The sequence below is a fragment of the Mauremys mutica genome, chromosome 2, assembly GCF_020497125.1.
Source record: "Mauremys mutica isolate MM-2020 ecotype Southern chromosome 2, ASM2049712v1, whole genome shotgun sequence".
NCBI lineage: Eukaryota > Metazoa > Chordata > Testudines > Geoemydidae > Mauremys > Mauremys mutica.
This window is the reverse complement of record NC_059073.1, coordinates 194,923,153-194,945,103: the sequence shown is the minus strand read 5'-3', so window position 1 is coordinate 194,945,103 and position 21,951 is coordinate 194,923,153. Positions and strand designations below refer to the sequence as shown.

Genomic DNA, 21,951 nt, shown 5'->3' with positions numbered 1-21,951 from the left:
AGGGCAGAAGGGGCGTGGCTGAGGGAGTCAGAGCCATCCCCAGCCCACCCTGTAAGGTAAGTGCCCACCCCACCGGGGTAGCAGCAGCAGCCCGGGGCTCCGGGTGCTATTTAAAGGGCCCGGGGAGCCCCTGCTTTTACCGCCCCAGCCCTGTAAATAGCCACGCAAGCCCTGGGGAAGCAGTGGGGCTCCTGTGGCTATTTAAAGGACCAGGGCGACAGAGGCAGCTGGAGCCCTGGGCCCTTTAACTAGCCCCTGGAGGCCCCTGTTACCCCTGGGCTCCGGGGGCTATTTAAAGGGCCCGGGGCTCCCCTGCTTCTACCGCCCCATATTTGCTACACGTTTTCTGCAGTGACTTTTCCACCCTGAAGCAGATAAAGGGAATGAACATGTGACCAGAAACACCGGCCACATTATTTGAAAACAAAACTTGATTCTTTATTTGAAATGTTTCTTATGCTTTGGCCACATCTCTGTATCCTGTGTCAAACACTTGGATTGTTTTAATAACCAGTATATTAATGCTCATGAAGATTATGTCCACTCTAAGTCATTGGAACTATTAAAGATGATGATTTATAAGGGAAAATTGTCATCTGCCAAAATCCTAATTTTTTAAAAAAGAGAAACAACCAATAAACATCACAAGGTAGCAAGCCTGTGGCTATACAGAATTTCATGGTTATCATTATGCCACAGTGGTCACTCAAAACTTCATGTGGATAGCGGAAATAGAACTCAGCTCCTCCTTTAGAAGCTCAAGTGTTAATTGCTGGAGCTAAAGAATTATCTCCAATCCCTATTAGTTGTCTAGAGCCTATGATATTTCACCAGATATGCTTCCATCCAGGAGAAAATAGTGGCATGCACAGACTAGCAAGTTCAATACAATATCTTTAAAAACTTAATTCCCATCGCTATATTATAATACTGATGACTTAAAACCTTTAATGTGAATTGTTTACATTTTCCATTTCTTTCAGCTTGGACAATACAAATTGGCCAGTCAATTTCACTTTTGTTTATAGTCAATTTCACTTTGCTTTACACCTGCAATAAATAGTACCATGCTGCAATGTCTGGACTCTCCAAATTGTTTTGAAAGGCTGTTTCCCTGGCAGAGTTTCCAATCAATTAAAACATTACACACAGTATTTATAAAAATAAAGTTATACACAGGCACACACATAACACAATCTATATTATAACATTAGGTTTTATAAAAGTTTAGTTTTTTAAAATTCTAAATGTTGTGGTTAATCTGACCTTACCAGTGACAGCGACTTCATGCACTATTGAAATGTAATTACCTAGATGCAATCTTTCTACTCATCTAGAAATACTTTCCGGCTGTGTATGAAACTGAACAGCATACATGTTTTTTAGTTGTCTTGCTAGGTCTCCAGGAAGCCTCTCCTTGTTGCTTCAGCTCCTGGCATTTTAAATCAGGAAGCTAACTTCAAATGCTTATGGAGCGAGGAACATAGGGTTTAAATATTGATGAAAATGAGCAATGTATGGTTTCCCCTCTGGACGTGATCATGCTGAGATGAAATGGCAGCATTAAAACACATTCAGCACTTGCTTACGGCTACTGGCTATTCTGTCCTGTAATATATATTTTATTAAAGTGTAGCGGCCGCCGATCTATACATACTACATTTTAAATAACACATTGGCATTTGAGATAACTCATGATGTGCTCAAGCAAACGTGATGAGAAAAGGTGTCGAGGAAGATATCTCAGCAGAAGTTTAGCTCATGCCAACTATGCGCCGAACAAGGGATCCCTGGCAGACGGTGCCTGCCCTAGACAGCCCGTGGGTGAGAGTTGCCAAAGAGAAGAGAGAAAATGCCCAAACTTCCCCCTTAAAGACTACAGCTTTACTGATCAATGGGCAGCCGGGGCCCGCCCCTTTTCTGTTTGGAAGGGGAGACTGACGAGAATACGATTAGTGCAGACAGACAGACAGACCCACAAGCCAGCGGAGACAGACCCACAGACACAAAGGCACTCAGCAGCCAGGCACATAGGCACGCTGCAGATGATCACCCAAGGAGCCACACAAAGACACCGAGGCGCTCAGGAGGCTCAGATAACACACAGACAAGCACACACACAGAGCTAGCAGCTCCCTGCTGGTCAGTTTCACTCCCGCCCCAGACAGCTGTGCAGGCAGCCTCCTCCGTTGTGAGCCTCCCCCTGTCTCCTCCTTCTCAGCAACCTCCAGCTGCGCGAAACTTCCCACCGGCTGCCCTGGAGGATCCCAGAATAGCCACAACAACATCCTCCTCCTTCCTCCCAGTCCAAAGGCGAGCCGGAGAAAGGGGGAGGAAGAAACAAGGCGGGGGAGCGGCGGTGGGCAAAAATGGGAAATGGAAGTTGGAGTTGATTGGTGCTGCTGAGGGGCTGATGATCGCATCTCAGGGTAGGGTCGGGGAGGAGGAGTGGAGCTGGGGGAAAGCTTGCACGCCCCCCCCCACCCTCTTAGTTGCCGCTGCTTCGGCTTTGATGCAAAGGAATGAAGCGGGGTTTCCTGAGAGAAGAGCGTGTGGTTGATCCGAGGTGTGTTTGCTGGTGGCTGCAGACCTGTCTCCCGCTTTCCTCCCCATGCGGGCGCTTTCCTCCAGAGGCTCCGAGTCCTGGTTGCTCCTGCTGCGGGATGGAGACGCATGCTTTCTGGCTAGTGCAACTTTTCCTTTTCGCGCTGTGGGGTAAGTAGCTGGCTTGCAAGATGCTGCTCAGAACATCCCGGGCAAACGGTCAGTAAAAAGCACCTGGAGAAGTTATTAGCATTCCTAACTTACTAGCATTTATGAGTCTTTGCTGTTCTAGGAAGGTGTTTTGTCTTAAATAACTTAAAGCATTTATTATATTACCCCAGCAACAAAAGTGTTTAAGGTACTGGTTAGTGGGTTTCCCTTACGAGATAAAAGGAATAGATTTTTGCCAGGCATCTTTAGCTGAATGTAAATGTGGAAATGTGAACCCTTTCTACAAGTCCTGATTCTGCTGGGGAAGCAGAGCCCTTCCAGAAAGGTGATTTCATAAGGGGTTATTACATGCCAGAGAGACAACAATCATTCACAACCTCCCCCTCTCTAATTCCCACCTCACTTAAATTATTCAGTAACAGTCTGAGTAAGGGAATCTGAAAAGAAGCCCCTCTCTAAGGCATTAATGAGTTTGTGGCTGTCCTCAAGGAAGATGTGCAGGGTTGTATTTTATAAGGTTAGTGGCTTTTTAGTGTCAAAGGCATTTTTGTGAGACTATATTAGCTATATTTTCACCTCATTTGCTGGAGCTGTATATTAAAAATAAAGACCGGGGAAAGGCAACTTGGGTTATAAAAGAATAGATCATCTGTTTGGGGAGAGGATTTTTCTAAGAGCAGAAGGAATCTCTTCCTATGATATCAAGCACTGGGAACAGACCTCTGATAGTATCCTGGTGAGAAAGGAGAAGCTGTCTCCAGCCCTCTCCTTGTTTCCCCACACACGCCTTATCAATTAGTTACAGTGTGAGAGATGTGTACATTTCACCCAGGGTGTTGGTGATGCTGTGACAGGCACTGAGCCACCTCCTTCTCAGCCATGCAGCAGATGGCTGTTGTAAGACCCAGAGAACAAGAGTGAATAAATGTAAAAATAAGATGTCAAATCCTGAAAAGCATTGAGAACTGAATTGGGGTTAGCTTGATTGTGTACACAGGAACTGTATGGCTTCCCCCCCTTTGTTCTTGCAGTGATATTAACTAAGGTAGCACATTTTTCTGTAAAATAGTTCCAAATAATCATCTTTGACATGGTAGCTCGCTTCTTATAGATTTGGCCAATTCCCGAAGTCCTCACTCAGGCACAGTGATCATTTTCCTTGAATGAGAGCAGCAAGATTGGTAACTTAGTTTTTGACCACCAGCCCAACATCCCGTAAGCTAATTTTGCCAGATGAGTCAAGACATAGATCTAACTTTCCAGGAAGAATGAATTGACTAACTTCTGAATTATATTCATTCTTTTCACACCAGCCTAGTGTGGGCTCCCTCCCCCTCTTTGGAAAGCAGGGAATTTTCATGGTCTGGAGACTGGATGATTCTATTTAGGATTTGCTCAAACAGTTACTTGTAACTGTGCAGATACCTTTCAAGATTTTTCACATTTTTTAACTTCAGTTTACACTGTGTTGTTAATCATTGACATTTCATTTTCCCCCCTTGTAGCTGTCTTTAGGAATTCAGGATTTAAAACCTTATAGTCAAATCCAAAGTTACTGGCAGAGTCTTATTCTGATCTTATTTACACCAGTGTAACTCAGGTGATGACAGTGGAATTACTCTTGATTTACACAGATGTAAGTGAGAGGAGAACCAGGCCCAGAGTATTTAGAAGGATATTCCATGTACTTTATAGGAGATAAAAACTTGAGACCAGAAGTTAGAGATCTTTACATGAAAAGGCTTATAAATAAGAGGAACATCTGATTCTGACAATTTTCAGAAACTATGGGCCTCTAGTAATATTTTTTGCTTTAAAAAAAAGTAAAATGTTCATTTTGGTGGATTTTTCTCTCAATATTTTTTGAAACCTACCTTATGCAGTCAAATGTTTTGTACATTTCCATTTAAAATGCATTTCAGAATACAAAGTTTCCTGACACCTAATGGTTGATTTCTTTATTGCTGAACACAGGGAAATAATCAGTAAATTTTGAGTAGGAGAAACTTCCAGTGTTAGATTTTGCCATGACTCTCACAAGTGAAACATGTTTACTAAGGCTTTATTCCCAGAGAAAGAATGGACTGAGGACTACTCTTCCTGTACCTCCAACAATTAATTACACACACATCTCACCAGAGATACTAACAGGTCAGTTCCAGACTAGAGTTTCTTGCCTACGCCAGTTGCTCACCTAACTGAATTTTACTGAAGAACTGATTTTCATGGTGGTCTACAACTGACAATGGATTGCTTTTGGTGAAAAGCAAAGGGATAGATTTTGCATGAACAGCAAAGATGTAAATGGAATCAAACTAATTCCCTGTTTTAAAATCAACTTTTTATGATTACTAAAAATTCACAATGTGGACGCTATTATAAATAATACTCAATAAGTGCAGTAAGTGTAAGCATAAGCCAACTACTGTTTAGCTCAGTGGTTTGAGCATTAGCTTGCTTAAACGCTGGGTTGTGAGTTCAGTCCTTGAGGGCAGTCACTTAGGGATCTGAGGTAAAATCAGTACTTGGTCCTGCTAGTGAAAGCAGGGGGCTGGACTCCATGACCTTTCAGGGTCCCTTCCAGTTCTATGAGGGAGGTATATCTCCATATATATTTTTTTCTGATGACAAGTAATACAAACATGGTTCCTAGCATCAGTGATTCCCCAGGGATATTGACTTTAATTAAACACTTTGAACCATTGTTGTTCCTCCTTGTTTTTATTTCCGTATGATCCAGTTTAAACACTGACCCTTGTGCCCTTTCTCTCTCGGTCAAATGTTGTTATGGTTGATCAGTCAATGCTCCCGTTGAATTACTCAAAGTGTATATTTTGAGAGCCTGTTCTGCACATCTGTTTATCTTAGTTAATTTACATGGCACCCATTACCATAGTATATGAGTGCCTCACAGCCATTGATGTATTTTCATCACAACATCCCTGGGAGGTAGGGAAATGCTATTATCCCCATTTTTTTACAGATGGGGAACAGAGAAGCTAAATGACTTGCCCAATGTCACACAGGGTGGAGCAGGGATTTGAGTGCACAGCCATTTAACAGTCCAGTAGTATATTTTACAAGAGTAATTGTTCTGGCATCCTTTCCCAAACATTCCTCCATCCGTCCTGTAAAGATGGTTGCTTATTAGTAGTGCTGTGTCTATAGGTAAGGATGAAAGATGCTATATAAGTGTAAGAAGTTATCATTTATATTGAAACTTCATATTTTTTAATTGTACAAGCATCTGTCTCAGCAAAACATGCTAAAGTAGAAATGTGATAACTATCACGATCTTTAGCACTTTTAATGCCCAGATCTCAAAATAGTCTACAAAGTTGTGAAGTATCATTAACGCTGTATTTTACAGCTGGGGAACTGTAGCACAGGGAAGCTCAGTTTTTTGCCAGAGTTGCCCAGCAAATCAATGTCAGATCTGGAAACTGAATATGGCTCCAGGCTCCCACTCTTGTATCTTATGCTCTGGACTACACCTCCACACTGCTCATTATCAGAAGAGCTGTATCAGAAGGACCCAATCCTGCAAGGTACTTGCGCGCCTTGTGTAAATACAGCGTGCCCTCAAGTTCAACTCCATGTAAGACTGGATTCTAGTGAGAAAGAAACGCATGAATGATTTAAAAAAACAAACCTGATTACATTTGAAAAAAACTTCCCTATCATCTTACTGATGAATCTGGTCCACTGTTTTGTGGCTGAAAGGGTTGGGATGAAGGGAGTGAAAATCAGCGTGGGAACAACATTGAATACAATAGATCAAGGTGTCAGTCAATCAGACATAAGTACGAGTCTGTGTGTACTCTTAAAATGAGAACATCTCATTTTGAAACAGACCAGACCAGCTTAGCAATACACTACTCTGCCAAAGTGCTGCTCTCGTTTGTTAGGGATCCTGCATGTTTTCAAACAGCAATCAACAGGAAATATAATCAATGAACACTATTGCTATCACTTTTGAAGCAAAGCAGACAAATGCGATGCAGCCTGTGCTTCCAAGTTGCTGTTAGATCCTGGCACAGCTCCACCATACTTCACAGTTTCCATCTTCCTTTCTCCCTCTCTTCCCCTCCCCCTGTAACCTGAAGATTTTTAAGGTCTGCCCAGACCCCAGTGTACAGACTCATACTCGGTACAATTAAGGTGACTGGAAAAAATGTACTGTGTTCATAAGAGAGAGATCTTCTGAAATGTACATGGATCTACTGTGGGTGGCAGCAGAGAGCATCAAATATTCAAGCAAAAGCATGCTGGTCCCAGAAGTCAAGACAAGATTACAGGTACAGTCCAGATAGGAGATAGACACACACAAATTGGCAGACTGATTCTGATCCCATTCCACTGATGCAATTCCACCGAATTCAGTGGAGTTACTCCTGATTTACATAAGTTAAAGCGAGAGTAGCACTTGGCTCTGACACATTTTTTTTTTTTACATGGGAATGAAATTGTCTCATAGTGTGTGATTTAAAAAAATATATATGTTGTATATACACAAACACATACACACAATTTTATAAGGATATTATTGTGGACGACTTCCTGGTGTAGGACAGCATGTCCTCAGTAAAAAGTGCACTAGGTATAGTGGTTCTGCTTTTTAAGCCATATTTCTTTATTACGCTGTCAAATTGTTATTTGTTTGAGATGCTGTTTCTTTCCACCACCTCAGTGCGGATTACAGAGCTTATTCACTGGTTGCCCTAATTGCAAGCAAATGAAATTCCACCTACTTCCATCAAAAATAAGGAAAAAAAAGAAAAAGAAAAAGAAAGAAATTGCGCAAAGGGATCAGTGAAAAACTTCACTTGCCAAATACACCTCTACCTCGATATAACGCTGTCCTTGGGAGCCAAAAAATCTTACCGTGTTATAAGTGAAACTGTGTTATATTGAACTTGCTTTGATCCACCGGAGTGCGCAGCCCGCCCCCGGAGCACTGCTTTACTGCGTTATATCCAAATTCGTGTTATATCAGGTGGCGTTATATCGAGGTAGCGGTGTACCATTTGTCATCAGTCTGTGGCTTTGTTTACTTCTCACATCTCTCTCTCGTAGCAAACTACCTTCCCCCATAGTGCTTGTCCATATACACATTTCCACTGCAATAATGACACGAGTCTTAATTCACACCTTTGGTGGAAGTCTGTGTGTGGACACTTTCTTCCAAAATACAATTTAATTTTGAAATAAAAGTGTCCGTACAGACTTGCACTGAAATAAAAAGGTTGTTATTCTGGCGCAAATTTACATGTAGGCCAGCCCTAAGAAAGCTATGACTAGCCCCAGAAAAGAGGTGGGAATGAGGGAGAGATCTTGATTTTTGACATACTCATCACATTCTCATAAATAAACTAGGAAAATGTGGTCTAGATGAAATTAATAAAAGGTGGTTGCAAATCTGGTTGAAAGGCCATATTCAAAGTGTAGTTATCAATGGATCACTGTCAAACTGAGGGATGAATCTAGTGGGGTCCTATAGGGGTCTGTCCAGGGTCTGGTGATCTTCAATATTTTCATTAATGACTTGGATAATGGAATGGAGAGTATGCTTATAAAATTTGCAGACGACACCAAGCTGGAAGGAGTTGCAAGCACTTTGGAGGACAGGATTAGAATTCAAAATGACCTTGACAAGTTGGAGAATTGATCTGAAATCAACAAGATGAAATTCAATAAAGACAAGTGCAAAGTACCACACTTTGGAAGGAAAAATCAAATGCACAGCTACAAATGGGGGATAACTGGCTAGTTGGTAGTACTGTTGGAAAGGCTCTGGGGTTATAGTGAACCTCACACTGAGTATGAGTCAACAATGTGATGCAATTTTGAAAAAGGCGTATATCATTCTGAGGTGTATTAACAGGAATGTTGTATGTAAGACAGGAGAGGTAATTGTCTACACTGCAAATAGATGCCCATGGCTGGCCTATGCCAGCTGGCTCAGGTTGTGGGACTGTTTCATTGCAGTGTAGATTTCCAGGCTTGGGCTGCAGCCTGAGATCTGGGATCCTCTCGCTACACAGTGTCCCAGAGCCTGACTCCAGCCCAAGCCTGCAAATCTACACTGCAATTAAGCTGCCCCTCAGCCTGAGCCCCATGAGCCCATGTCAGCTGGCATGGGCCAACTGCAGGCTTTTAATTGCAGTGTAAATATACCCTAAGAGAAACCTGATAACAGTTTTCAAATATGTTATGTGCTGTTACAAAGAGAATGGTGATCAGTTGTTCTCTATGTCCACTGAAGGCAGGACAAGAAGTAATTGGCTTAACGTGCAGCAAGGGAGATTAGGCTGGATATTAGGAAAAACTTTCTAACTACAAGGGTAGGCTTCTGAGGGAAGCTGTGGAGTTCCCATCACTGGAGGTTGTTAAGAGCAAGTTGGACAAACACCTCTCAGGGATGGTCTAAGTATACTTGGTCCTGCCTCAGCACAGGGGGCTGGACTAGAAGACCTCTCAAGGTCCCTTCCAGCCCTACATTTCTCTGAGTCAATAGGAAACGTTAATGTGAGCCAACGAAAGGTTTCCTAAAACTTTATAGGACTGCTCTAAGATAATATCTTGACTTAATGTCTTCCCTGAAACTAATCCAGAAAGTAACGGGGAGAAGTTTGTTCTTCACTGAAATGAATGTCAAAAGTGTGTGAGCTGTTACACATGGTTCAATGGCTAGAGAGGAAGACAGCCTCTGTCTTGAGAACAGCATGACCTGATCTCACTGGTGTCATTTAGTAATGACCTTCATTTCTGATGGGAATTCAGAGCTATTTTTGCCAAATGCTCTGTGACTTTTTTTTCGCATCCTCTTGTCTGTTGAGGGCTACATGTTTAAGGATCTATCCTTTTATTTTCTGTATTTTCTTTACTTTACCTTAAAGTAAAGGGCATCATGTTCTCTATTTGTTGCCCACCTGTTTTCAGTTCTGAAGAAGCGGTGATTGGAGAAAGGGCATTAATAGCCCAGTTGCTGGTCTGAGCATATTGAGAACTGCTGGATCAGCCAACAAACAGTGATGTTGGAACAATTTTTATAGTGGGGGTGCTGAAGGAGGAAACCATGGATTGTTATTCCTACTTCAAGCCAGGGGCTGTGGCAGCATCCCTAGTTCCAGCACCTATGCAGACCAGCCCTCCAGAAGCATTCCTGGCATGGTCTAAGGGCAAGCCAGGCACCAAAAGGAGCATGGACAACGTCCCTGATCCTTCAGACTCTAAAATCTTTGGCTAAGTCTGTATAGGATTGGGCACAAGAGAGCAAGAACAGTGAAGTTGTTGACATGCATGCACATATACAGCCCCAATTCTGTCTACTGCTGACTGTCTGAGTGGCAGAGTTGTGCACTAGGGAGTTTTTCAAAGGCTGGGAGGAAGAAATTCCCCTGACCAGGCAGTGCAGCAGCAGCAGTTTGCTGTTTCACGGCCAGTCATACATTCTGAAGGCTGAAGTAGTATTTGCAGCATCTACAGCCTGCCCAGCGCTGGGGCAGGGGAATGGCCGTTTGATCTAGGCAGTCTCTCAGCCCTATCACCAAATCTCTGCTGCTTGGCAGTGCACAGGGAGCTTCTGTGGAGCAGGGTGTGTGGTTAGCAGACAGGGAGAGCAACCCCAGCATGGGCCCCTGCCCCACTCCCTGAGCAGTAGCAACAGAGGTGAAAGTAAGCCGGTCCGGTCCGGTCCAGCCAGGGCTGGCTCCAGGCACCAGTGAAGGAAGCAGGTGCTTGGGGTGGCCAATGGAAAGGGACGTCACGTTTGCGTCTTCAGCGGCAATTCAGCGGCGAGTCCCTCGGTCCCTCTCTTCCTCTTTGAGCTGCCGCCAAAGAGGAAGAGAGGGAGTGAAGGACTTGCTGCCGAATTGCCACCAAAGAAAGAAGTGGCACAATGGAGCTGCCGCTGAAGTGCCACCAATCGGCTTTATTTTTTTTTCCAGCTTCGCCGCTTGAAGTGGCAAAAAAGCTGGAGCCAGCCCTGGGTATGGTGTACCAGCAAGAGCCAGTACGCTGTGCTAGACTGGACCGGCTTCCCTGGTGGTGATTTAAAGGGCCCCGGGCTCCAGCCACTGCAGGGAGCCCCAGGCCCTTTAAATATTGAAAGACCACACCTCTTCTGGTCGAGGCCACGCCCCCACTCAGGACTCCGGCTAACTGGTAAATCCTTTAAGTTACTTTCACCCCTGAGTAGAACCCACCCAGTTTTGCTGCTAACAAAGCTCTTCATGTCACAGGAGAGATGTGGCCAGATGTTCCCTATATTGTGTTATTAGATTACTGCATTTAATAGCATAAATATGCACATTCATATAACTGCATCCTATAATAGTAGGCTTACACAGTTATAAAAAACAAACTGAAAAATAGAAGTTAAAATTCCTACAGCAACATTAACTGTCACATGGCACATGCGTAACCTCACCTATTCCTGTTTTACTGTTAAATGAGCAGCCTACTATAGTGTTGTTAAATGTGTACCATAAAACAGGAATGCGCAAATTCCCATTTATGCCATAGACTTTGTGTGACCTTTGGCAAGTCACTTAGGCCCAGATCCTCAAAGGTATTTAGGCTCCTAACTTCAATTGATTGCAGTGGGAGTTAGGAGTCTAAATATTTTTCAGGATCTGGGTCTTAGTCTCTCTGTCTGTTTTCCATCTGTAAAATGGGAACAGTAGTACTTATCTACCTCACAGGGTGGTGTGAGGATAAAGACATTAAAGACTGTGAAGAGCTTTGAGATCTACTGGTGGAAAGTGTGATATAAGAGTTAGGAATTATTAGTGTTAAGACCTAATGTACCACGCTGAATATTCAAACCCACCTGGCATCCCAACTTCATTTCCATCAGCAGACATAGAAGGGATTTTTATTCTGATAAACCAACCTGCATCCCACCTGACTGGCGTGCATCTCACCAGTGGTACATGTTCCCACAGTGTGAAAACAGCTGCCACAGAATACTCACTAATGAGCAATGGGGCAGAGTGAATATTGCTGGAGGAATCTCGGGCCTGATTCTCCTTCACCTACATCAGTGTAAATCAGAAATAGTTCTGTCAAAGCCAATGCAGTTACACCAACATGTAAGTGATGTGAGAGGAGAATCAGGCCCCTTAAAATATTTGAATTTCCAGGCTTTCTTTATCTTAGTTCAGCGATTTGAATGTCATATGAATGTAGTTTTTTGATGTTTGCATTTGATTGATTTTAAGAGTGGAAGAACATTCCTGTGCTTAATCAATATTGTTACCTTTTTAAGGCTGGGGTTTCCAAAATGGTCTAAGGGCATCAGGTACCCAACTCCTGTTGTGCGGTGCCCTTATGGCTCTGACGCAGGACTGGGATGTTGTAAAAGAGTTTGGCTCTTCTGCGTAAGATCTTATCTCTTGCCTACTGAGCAAGCTTAGATGTGGGTTTGTTTTTACACCCAACCGCTTTGTATTTTATCACCAAACCAATTTGTTTTAAAAACTTGTTTGTAGACATAGGCCCAGTATTGTAGGTTTGGCTCCGCTCAGTCTTTCAGTGCATAACTGACTTAGGAAACTAGTGCCCAGAGTTTTAAGGCTATTTAGGTGCCTAAGTCTTATTGAAATAAATGGGAGTTAGAAGTCTAAATACCTTTAAAATTGGGCCCTAAGTCTCACTTTCAAAAGTGATTTAAGCACTGAGGTGTCTAAGTGTCATTGAAAGTCAATTAGATTTATGATCCTAAGTGCTTAAGACGCCTTTGGAAAAAAGACTTCAATTAGGCATTGCAATGCAGAGCAGAGCAACAGCTGAATATCTGTAAAACTTGGGGGCATGCTCCAGAATGAACTCTTTGCCGGGGATGGGGTGGTTATTCCACCACTTGCAGTTTTTAAGTCAAGACTGGATGTTTTTCTAAAAGATCTGCTCTAGCTCAGACAGCTGTAATGGGCTTGATGCAGGAATTACTGGGTGAGGTTCTATGGCCTGTGTTATGCAGGTCAGACTAAACAACCATAGTGGTCCTTGCTGGCCTTAAAATCTGAGCTTCTATATGCTTTCAAAGTTCAGCCATTTTTAGTTCTGTATAGGAAAAATGGTTATTTCATTTTTTTGGGGGGGTGGGGGGATGGAGAAGTGCCCCTCCTCCTTCTTCTCCAGCTTCATATAACTCAGCAATGGCTAAAAGGGCTTCCTTCAAACTTTCACCAAAAAATTTGCCTTTTATCTGAGATCAAGCATAGAAAATGTCAGTCCAAGAAGAACACTTCGGGGCAAGTGAAAGCGCGGAGATTACAGATACTGATTTGCAGCCTTAATTATAGCATTTGTACCAAACATATCTTGCATTGTGAAGAGAGATAATAAACACTTGTCTCAAACTGTGTCAACACTTCCATTTTAAATCGTATTTGCCAAGCTGAAACTTCTTTGCATTCAATCAAGTGACCAGATAGTTTATGGATTAATCCTTTCTCAAAGCAGTCAAGGCTAGAGTAAAGCGTGTGCTATTAATGCTGTCGATAAAGAATTATGAAAAGTCTCCTGAAACGATGCAGGGAGTTTGGCTACCTTAAACTAAGCAATCGGTTCCAACCCTATTATCTGTGTCCCAGCTGAAACATAGAAGTTCTAAGCCTAGCGAATAACATGGGTACACAATTAGTTCTGATGCTTTTTTAAAAAACAAAACATACTTTTGCTTTTGATTTCTGACTTCTATACAAACATATATTCTTCTAGTACAACCAGACACAAAGCTTCTTTTAAAATCTGAGATTTAGAGGGCATTTTAACTATTTAATCTACACTAGTGCCCTATGAGAGTTTGAAGAAAAAACATGTTTGAAGATGGTTTGGATAGTGTATAAAATGAAAATTGCTGTGTAGTTATTATGGTGCTTGATGATACTGCTTTGGATCAAGGGATCACTACCTTTGAGCTCAAAGGAGAATCCATCTCAAAGCCTGTCCTGGAGAGCAGACTCACTTCTGTTTTCCAGCCTGATTTTTAGGTGCTGGAATATAAAGCATTAGGGACTTTTGTGCACTTTCACTGAGTTTGGATTACTTCCAGGGATCCAGGGGAAGAACTGAGTTTCTTGTTTTCCCATATAGTGTTTTCTTTTTTCGTTTCCCATGCGTGTTTATTGGCATACCCCTAACACAGCCCTTGTTTCCCAGTTTCCAGTGCAGCTGCAGATCATCTCCAAATGGAACGTCTGTTTGTGCTTGGGCTGGGAGGTGTTGTACATGTTACCTTCCTTCTGATTTTTTCTTAATAACATGTTGAGATAAAATACAGCAGAAAGGTAAATTGACAAAAGCAAAGAAAGCCACAGTTTAAAGGTGAAACACAGACTAAATCATCTTGTTCCTGTAAGTATAACTTAAGTGCTAGAAGATGTTTATGGAACACTTAACTGTGAATGGCCTTGGTTTTATTATTTTCAGTCATACCTGTAATAAATCTGCAGTGTAGTTCTTATGCATGAAGATAAGGAGGTGGGTAGAGAAAAAAAGTGACAGGATTTACCCTCCACCTAATGTCTCTTTGTCCTGAAGTGTTGTCTTCAGCACTGAATTTTTTTAAATGAACTGGTGGTATTTTGTGAAACATGAAGATCAAAGAAAATATAGAGCTTCAAACCTTTGCCTGCTCTAAAAAGAACCATCATAACTTTCCCTTCCTGGGGAAAACTTAATTCCATTAGTCCCAGTTCTGCCCACAGCTGGATACATGTAAATTCCACTGAAGCTAACGAGTGACACCAGTGTAACGGTACTGGGTTCTGTCATTTGGGCTCAAGTCATTTCATATATTTGGGTTCTTTTTGTGCAATCGTGAATTGTTGCAGACTCCCCGGCCCCCCCAATGTCACTTTAGTATGTTAGAGAGACAAGGTGAGTGAGATAATATCTTTTATCTCACCAACAGCTTCTGTTGGTGAGAGAGACAAGCTTTTGAGCTTACACAGAGCTCTTCCCTCGGGGCAGGGACCTATTATTTTATTTATGTATGGAGTGCCATGCATACCTACCATATGATGCTATATAAATAACAATATGTGCCAAGGTCTGGGATCTTGTTGCTACTTTGTGACTGCCATGGTGAAAGTACCTGTCATAAAAAGTCTTATGTGCTCATATGTGACCTGACAACCTGGAATTCAGGACAGAAAGCTTGGGCAGTTTAAAGAACCTCAGGCACAATTGTTATCTTATGGTACATATAGACTTTACTGGAAAATTGACTTTGATGAAATCACATCAACATTAGGGCATTTAACCTGTTACTGGTTAGCAGGAACAGGCTGCAAGAAGAGCACACATAAGCTGGGGGTGGGCAAGGTAATTAGGGTGGTAATCTTGTTGCAAGGAAAAAACAACATTTCCCAGATCTCCTGTGATATCAGGATCTTGATTTAAAATGTCTGCTTCTCAGGGGAAAAAGAAGTTTTAAACGTCTTTAAGTATCCCGGGCTATAAACACTTCCTCAGGAGGGAGTGTGCTGTGACCCTCGTGTGTGAAACTTACGTGGGTCACTTCCCCTTCCCAAGGCTTAAAACAATATAAGCTCATTTGGCTGTCCCATGTAGTTCCTGTGATTAAAGTCCTTATTTGCCTTGAGGGACTCATACTGTACTTGCCATTCACAGGTGAATAGATGTCGAATTAAGCCAGTATTGGGCTGACCTTTATATTTCCTTATTATAAGTAAACTTTATGCCACATCACCTTTGCTTTAGTCTTCTCATGCTTCTTTGGCTAAAGACTATGTAGCATCACACATGCTAAAAATATTTGCTTCCTGGTAATCATGTGGTGCATTGTAGATTGGTAGGCTAAGGGTCATATACAATCCTAGAGTCCCATGGTCATCTTCCATTGCAATCAGTGGGACTGAAGGCAATACCTGTGTAGGAATAATTTAGATAGCTGACATTTTTTGTACTCCGCCTTAGCTGTTACCTCTTTTTTTTTTTTTTTGCACGCACCTTAACCATAATGTTGCACAGCCACATCTCACATACATCTTTTAGATAGAGATGTTCATGACTATAACACACTTCATTTGGACAGAAACTGTTTCTTTGAGACAGAGGGAGCTGGGATCTAGTCCTGGCACAGAACTGGCTGTTAGGAATGCATTATCCCAAATCTGATACTGACTTCCCTCTGTGTTCTTGTGTAAATCACTTAACATACCTTCATTTCCTTGCTTGTAAAATGGGAACAACAAAAACAATACTTCACAAGGGTGTGATGAAGATGTATAAGGTCAAATGGTAGGAAAATAAAATAGCCAAAATATTATGGTGTCTTTTCAAACCCTTGACTTTTCCCCCTTTATTGGTAGTATCCTAGTATAACAATCATGCCCACTTAACCCTTTTGCTGCCGGCATCTACCATAGCAGGACATGGCAACCTGCAGTGCACTTGCTGTTAATACCTAGGATGACCAGATATCCCGATTTTTATAGGCACAGTCCTGATTTTGGGTCTTTTTCTCACATAGGCACCTATTACCCCCCACCTCCTGTCCTGATATTTGACACTTGCTATCTGATCAGCCTATTAACAGCTCACTGAGGATTTTAGCACCTGGATATTACACTGATTGGTGTTCTATAAAGGCCCATGAAAAGATTTACCATGTAGATAAGGGATCACATAGGGCAAAATGCATCTCCATGTTAGACAGCGCTGAAGTGGTTAAAGGAGTAGCACTTAAAATCAACTTTTAGTGATCCAGTCACAAAAACAAACAGAAAATGTAACTGGTAAAGGAAGGGTTATTAAGATTGCCAGAAAATGTAAATATCCAGTGACTTTTTGATGTTTTTGTCAAACTATATTTTATAAATTAGCAGAGCCATTCTAAACATAAAGGTCTCTTACAGAAATAAATCTATTAAAGAACAGTTTTGGTGTAAAACTGGATGGACTGGGATGATCCCTAGCCTCTGTTTGCCAGAAGTTGGGAATGAGCAACAGGGCATGGATCATTTGATGATTACCTGTTCTGTTCATTCCCTCTGGGGCACCTGGAATTGGCCACCATCAGAAGTTAAGATACTAGGCTAGATGGACCTTTGGTCTGACCCAATATGCCATTCTTATGTTATGTTCTAAACATTAAACATCCAGGCATACTCTGTTGAGAAATTGTGCAGAATATAATAGGGATGAAACCAATAGAGTTCTATAGAAGCTACACTAAAAACCCATATAATTGAAGGGGAAAAAAATCTCTTTCTACAGTTTTTTAAACTGTCCTTTAAAATTCTATAGCTGGAATAGAATTTTCCATAGGATGGTCCAAAAAGCCTAGAGGAATGTCCTCATTTTAATTAAATTCTATAGAACTTTTCCATAAGGTGCATGTGCATTCAAGAATCAGAGTAGAGTGTTTGTAGTCCAGTGGCACTTAAAGATCCCAATCAGGACCAGAACTCTATTGTTCAAGGCAACACATGAACACAGAGAAAAACACCAATATGGCCCTCGAAGTTGAATTGAACATCTTATGATGAACCAAGATCTAAGTTTAAGATTTAATGTTTCTCTTGCAACACAACCACTTGCAAATTACAGCGCTCCGCAGACAGCTGCAGGGAATGTCAAGGTAACATCAGTGGGAGTAGAATCAGGCCCATTATGTTGTATGGGAAACATGGATCATTGGCCTCCTGTCTTGTGTGGTAAGCAAAGGAGGAAATAATTCCCCCCTCCCATTTTATTTGAAATTATAATTATCTGTATTTTTAAAGTGCACAGTGGCAGCTCCAGGCACCAGCACTCCAAGCGCGTGCCTGGGGTGGCAAGCTGCGGGGGGGTGCCCTGGCAGTCCCTGCGAGGGTGGCAGTCAGGGAGCCTTCAGCGGCTTGCCTGCGGGAGGTCCGCCAGTCCCGCAGATTCGGCGGCAATTCAGTGGCGGGTACACCAAAGCTGCGGGACCGGCGGACCTCCCGCAGGCAAGCTGCCGAATCTGCAGGACCGGGAACCTCCCGTAGGTGCCCCGCTGAAGGCAGCTTGCCTGCCGTGCTTGCGGCGACAAAAAAGCTAGAGCCACCCCTGAAAGTGCATACACATATTTTCTGCTGAGGAAAAATTCATCCCAGTGCAAAGAGCTTGTGTAAGGCTCTCCATACCATTTTACACCCTTAATGTGTGATTCTTGTGTAGCACGCAGGGGCCTGCGCACAGACGTGAATTCAACAATTAGCGATTTAGGAGTGTTTGAAAAGCTTTTCTGCTTGCCTTTTAACAAGTTTACACTGGGTCATCTTTTGATTAGCTTAATTCTCTGCAATTCTGCACTGCTAGACTTGAATTGATGCAGCCCTCTTGGAAAGAGCACCATAGACCCCCTGCACGTGGTGCTGGGAGTCAGCCAAAAGCAGTTCCTGATTCCACCAGCTCAGTTATACTTTTGAAACAAAGGGATTTTTTTCTTTCTTTTTGGAACAGTGTTCCTCTGGGAAGGATTTGAGCTATGGTTCCCGGGAGGGGAAAAATCTACTTGAGAACTAATCTGTATAAGTGTTTGTGTCACCATTTAAGAATGTGAAGGGAGTTTACTTCATGCAAATGATACTAATACGAAATAATTAGTTTCTCTGCCAGCTACAGATTAGTTGTTGTGAAGACTGCCATGTTATATTTCTTTCTGTAAGAATTACTTCATCTAAATTTGAATAAGACAGAAAAGTTATGATGGAATCATAATTTAACATCTCTGGTTAAGTTTTTGTTGCTGAGTAGGGGATTTAGATGCACAGCTCCCATGATAAAATAGAAATTTTGTGTCTATAACTTACTAGTCACCTTTGAAAGTCTCTGCTTGGAACAGTAACAGTGGGTAGAGCCCTGCACGGACACCAAATTTATATCTGCAGATGTGGATATCCGCGGATATAAAGCGGGTAGCTGAGGAGCTGCAGGGCTCTACCGGAAATGGCAACAGCGAAAACAGCCGCACGTCTGGTCACCGCTCACAGGAGCCAGCACCCCACACAGGCAGCTCCTCCAGAGTTGCTGTACTGTCCCCAATTGCACCCAGTAAGGTGGGCACCAGGCTCAGTGGCTTGCACACTCCTGGACTAGCGCAACCACAGACACCTGCTGCTGAGCCTGGTTCCCACCCAGTGGGCGGGGTTGGGAGCAGTACAGCCACACCAGAGGACCTGCCTGCACGTGTGGGGTGCTGGCTCCTGCAAGCAGCGGCTGGACGCATGGCTGCTTTCACTGCTGCCATTCCCGGTGGAGCCCTGCAGCTCCTTGGATATCTGCTTTATATCTGCAGATATCCGCATCCACGGATATAAATTTGGCATCCATGCAGTGGTCTAACAGTGGGTAAGTCTACACTGCAATAAAAAACCTGTGGCACTGAGTCTCAGAGTCCGGGGCTTGGGCTGCAGGGCTAAAAATTGCAATGTTGACATTCAGGCTCACACTGGAGCCTGGGCTTTGAAACCCACTTCCCTTGTGAGGTTTCAGAATCTAGGATCCAGCCTGAGCCTGAACATCTGTACTGTAATTTTTAAGCCCTGCAGACAAAGCCCTGTGACCCCGAGTCAGCTCATCTGGCCTGCTGTGTCTGTGCCAAAGGTCTTTTTATTGCAGGGTAGATGTACCCAGTAAGAAAAAGAGTTTAAAGTAAAGAAGCAGAAAATCTATCTCAGAGACTTTTGGGAATACATATTGGTTATTCAGAAATTGTTAAGTATTTATATATTGCCAGTAGTGAGTTAGGTGCTTTACAAACACGTGGGAGGACAGTGTTTCTGACACAGTTGAAGTAAGATTTCAGAATAATTGGCAGGCTTCTTGGCAGTCTCAGAAAGGGTTGGGAAGTTCTGAACTGACAGGGAGAACTGAGCGACTAGTAACATTAGTAGGGTTCCATGTTGAGGTGCACTGATGGATGAATAAGAGACGTTTGAATTACTCCATCTTCTGCTTTACTGGCTCTGTGGAAGGAGAATGCCAGTGCCCAGGGTTGTTAACCTGCCTAAATTCCCTTCCAATTCAAAAACCAGACAGTGATATTTCAGACTCTGACATAATATAGCACTGCCTTGTACTGTTAGTTCCAAATATTAAATACATAACTTAGTACTTGTTTTTCATACCACCTCTACAGGAACAAAAAGTGATTGGGGGGAGTAAATAAAAGGGCCAGGTGGTAGGGCAACGGTCAAAACAAACTGGTTTTTCATTCAAACCTGGATCTCTACTAAATTCTTCATAGGTTCTTTCTTTCTTTCTTTCTTTCTTTCTTTCTTTCTTGACAGATTTTGGCTTAGCCCAAATAGTAAACTGGTAACACCATCTCTTGCTGCATTCTTTTCATGCGGCCTACAAACAATTAATGCTACCTCACTTCCCCCTCTGTGCCTCAGTTTCCCTGTCTGTGAAACGGGGATAAATGATGCTGACCTGCTTTGTAAAGCATTTTGAACTCTACCAATGAAAGAGCTATAAAGAAGATAGATATGATTATTATTATTATTAGAAAAATACAAAGCAGATTGGAGGAAACTGGGATATATCCCCAAACTCCCACGTCTAGTGAGCACAAACCACCCACTGTGGGAAATTCTTGATCCCTCTTTAAAGTGCTGACCCTAAGGAGAGTCAGCTTACATACTTCTCATTACCTCCTAGCTGTGAGTGCTCCTCTGAGCATCCTCTCAACCTGTGCTGGGAGTAACCCCCCAGAACCGAAGCTGCTATCTAGCTTGGATGCGACCTTGTAGTAGGGGCAGTGTACAGCAGGGGTGAGGGGGCCTCCTCTAGGGCACAAGATCACTACACCTGCCTTTACAGATTTATTTAACCTTTTCCCTTTTGTCCCTGTTCCCTCTCTGATGTAGGATTCCCCACCCCGCCGAAAACTATTTAAAATTGTGCCTGTGATATTTCTTTCATGCCTTATATTTGTTACGGCTTGTTTGTTTCCTACTTCCTTCCTTTGTGTTGTGTTCCTTCCATTGCCCAGACCTCTGAGCTTCATTTGCCTCATTTCCTTTGCTGCTTTCGCAGTACATTATGATTGTTCTCTCTCTCTCTCTCTCTTTTATTTTTCAATAGCCTGCTCCTCTTATAAAGGACAAACATATAATGGACAATTAGTACCAATGAGAACAAAAGATGACTTTCTGAACCATGCATAGGCACTTATAATTTGGGTTATTAAAATTATTGGAGGTGGGAGGCAACCCTTTTGTTCTGATAATGTCATTTTCCCTCCCAGTACTGTAACCTTCATACATGTCAAAAATAAGGATGTTTCATATTAATTTTCTCTTTGAGGATAGGCTGCCTCATAATCACCTCTCCTCCTCCACATCCATGCACCAGATATATTTTCTTATCTTATTTAGCAGACAGGGACTTAGTATAGGCCCAGTTTTTCAAAGCTGAGATGGATGTAGTGGCAGACATTCACTTGTACCTACCTATTTTTCGGTGCAAATACTCAATGTATGCACAAATGTCAGGCATCTAGGCAGGTAAATGGCCCACTGGGTACCTTTGCCCCCTCCCCCTTACCTCTGTTGCTTTCATCTTAATTTAGACTTAAATCCTTCAATGATATCCACACAGTGAACCCCCCCTTAGATGTCCAATGTTGCACCATGCATGCAATGGTTTCTGCTTCCTCAGAACAACTTCCAGGACTGAGGCCTCAGAGTGTACATTCTTCAGGGTGGGGACTTTGCACTCTTGTAAATAATTTGCAGGCTAGTGATGTATTGGGCCCAAAGTTGAAGCTACCATCAGGCCCTGTGACCTCATATGTTTTTGTAAAGTGCCATACTCCTCTATGGTGCTCCTTTTAGGTGCTGCTAATCATAACGATCAACTGAACTGTTAGTGTCATTTTTAGTTGCTTCTGTGATGGAAAATTCAATCTTCAATCAAATCTTTGGCTCTTTGATTCCCAGCTCTAATGCTAAGACACCACTCACTCTTCCACAGAGTTCTTCACTCTCCAAAGGCCTGTGAGGAAGTTGGCGCTAGACACCCAGACCAGGATGACGTTTCAAACAGAAACATTTATTGTAACTTTTGTAAGAAGACCATAACATGGCTTGTGCAACCCCCCTGCTGACATGTTTGCCTAACCCCCCAAACCCATGATAGGACCTTGCTCTGCTCAGCAGTGCAATGTGCGGCCAACCTTTCAGCAGAGAAAGAGTGATGGAAATACAGCCCTGGCATTCCAACCAGCTGTGT

General features: G+C 42.7%; 1 protein-coding gene across 1 annotated transcript in view; it reads left to right on the top strand.

Moving 5' to 3' along the window:
* Nucleotides 1-1,974: 1,974 nt before the first annotated feature.
* The window catches only part of RAMP3 (receptor activity modifying protein 3), a 107,416-nt gene continuing 87,439 nt past the window's right edge, over nucleotides 1,975-21,951 (top strand). The window contains exon 1 of the mRNA XM_045007965.1: nucleotides 1,975-2,715. Coding sequence (XP_044863900.1) covers nucleotides 2,523-2,715 — 193 coding nt within the window. The 5' untranslated portion in view covers nucleotides 1,975-2,522. The remainder of the gene's footprint in view (nucleotides 2,716-21,951) is intronic.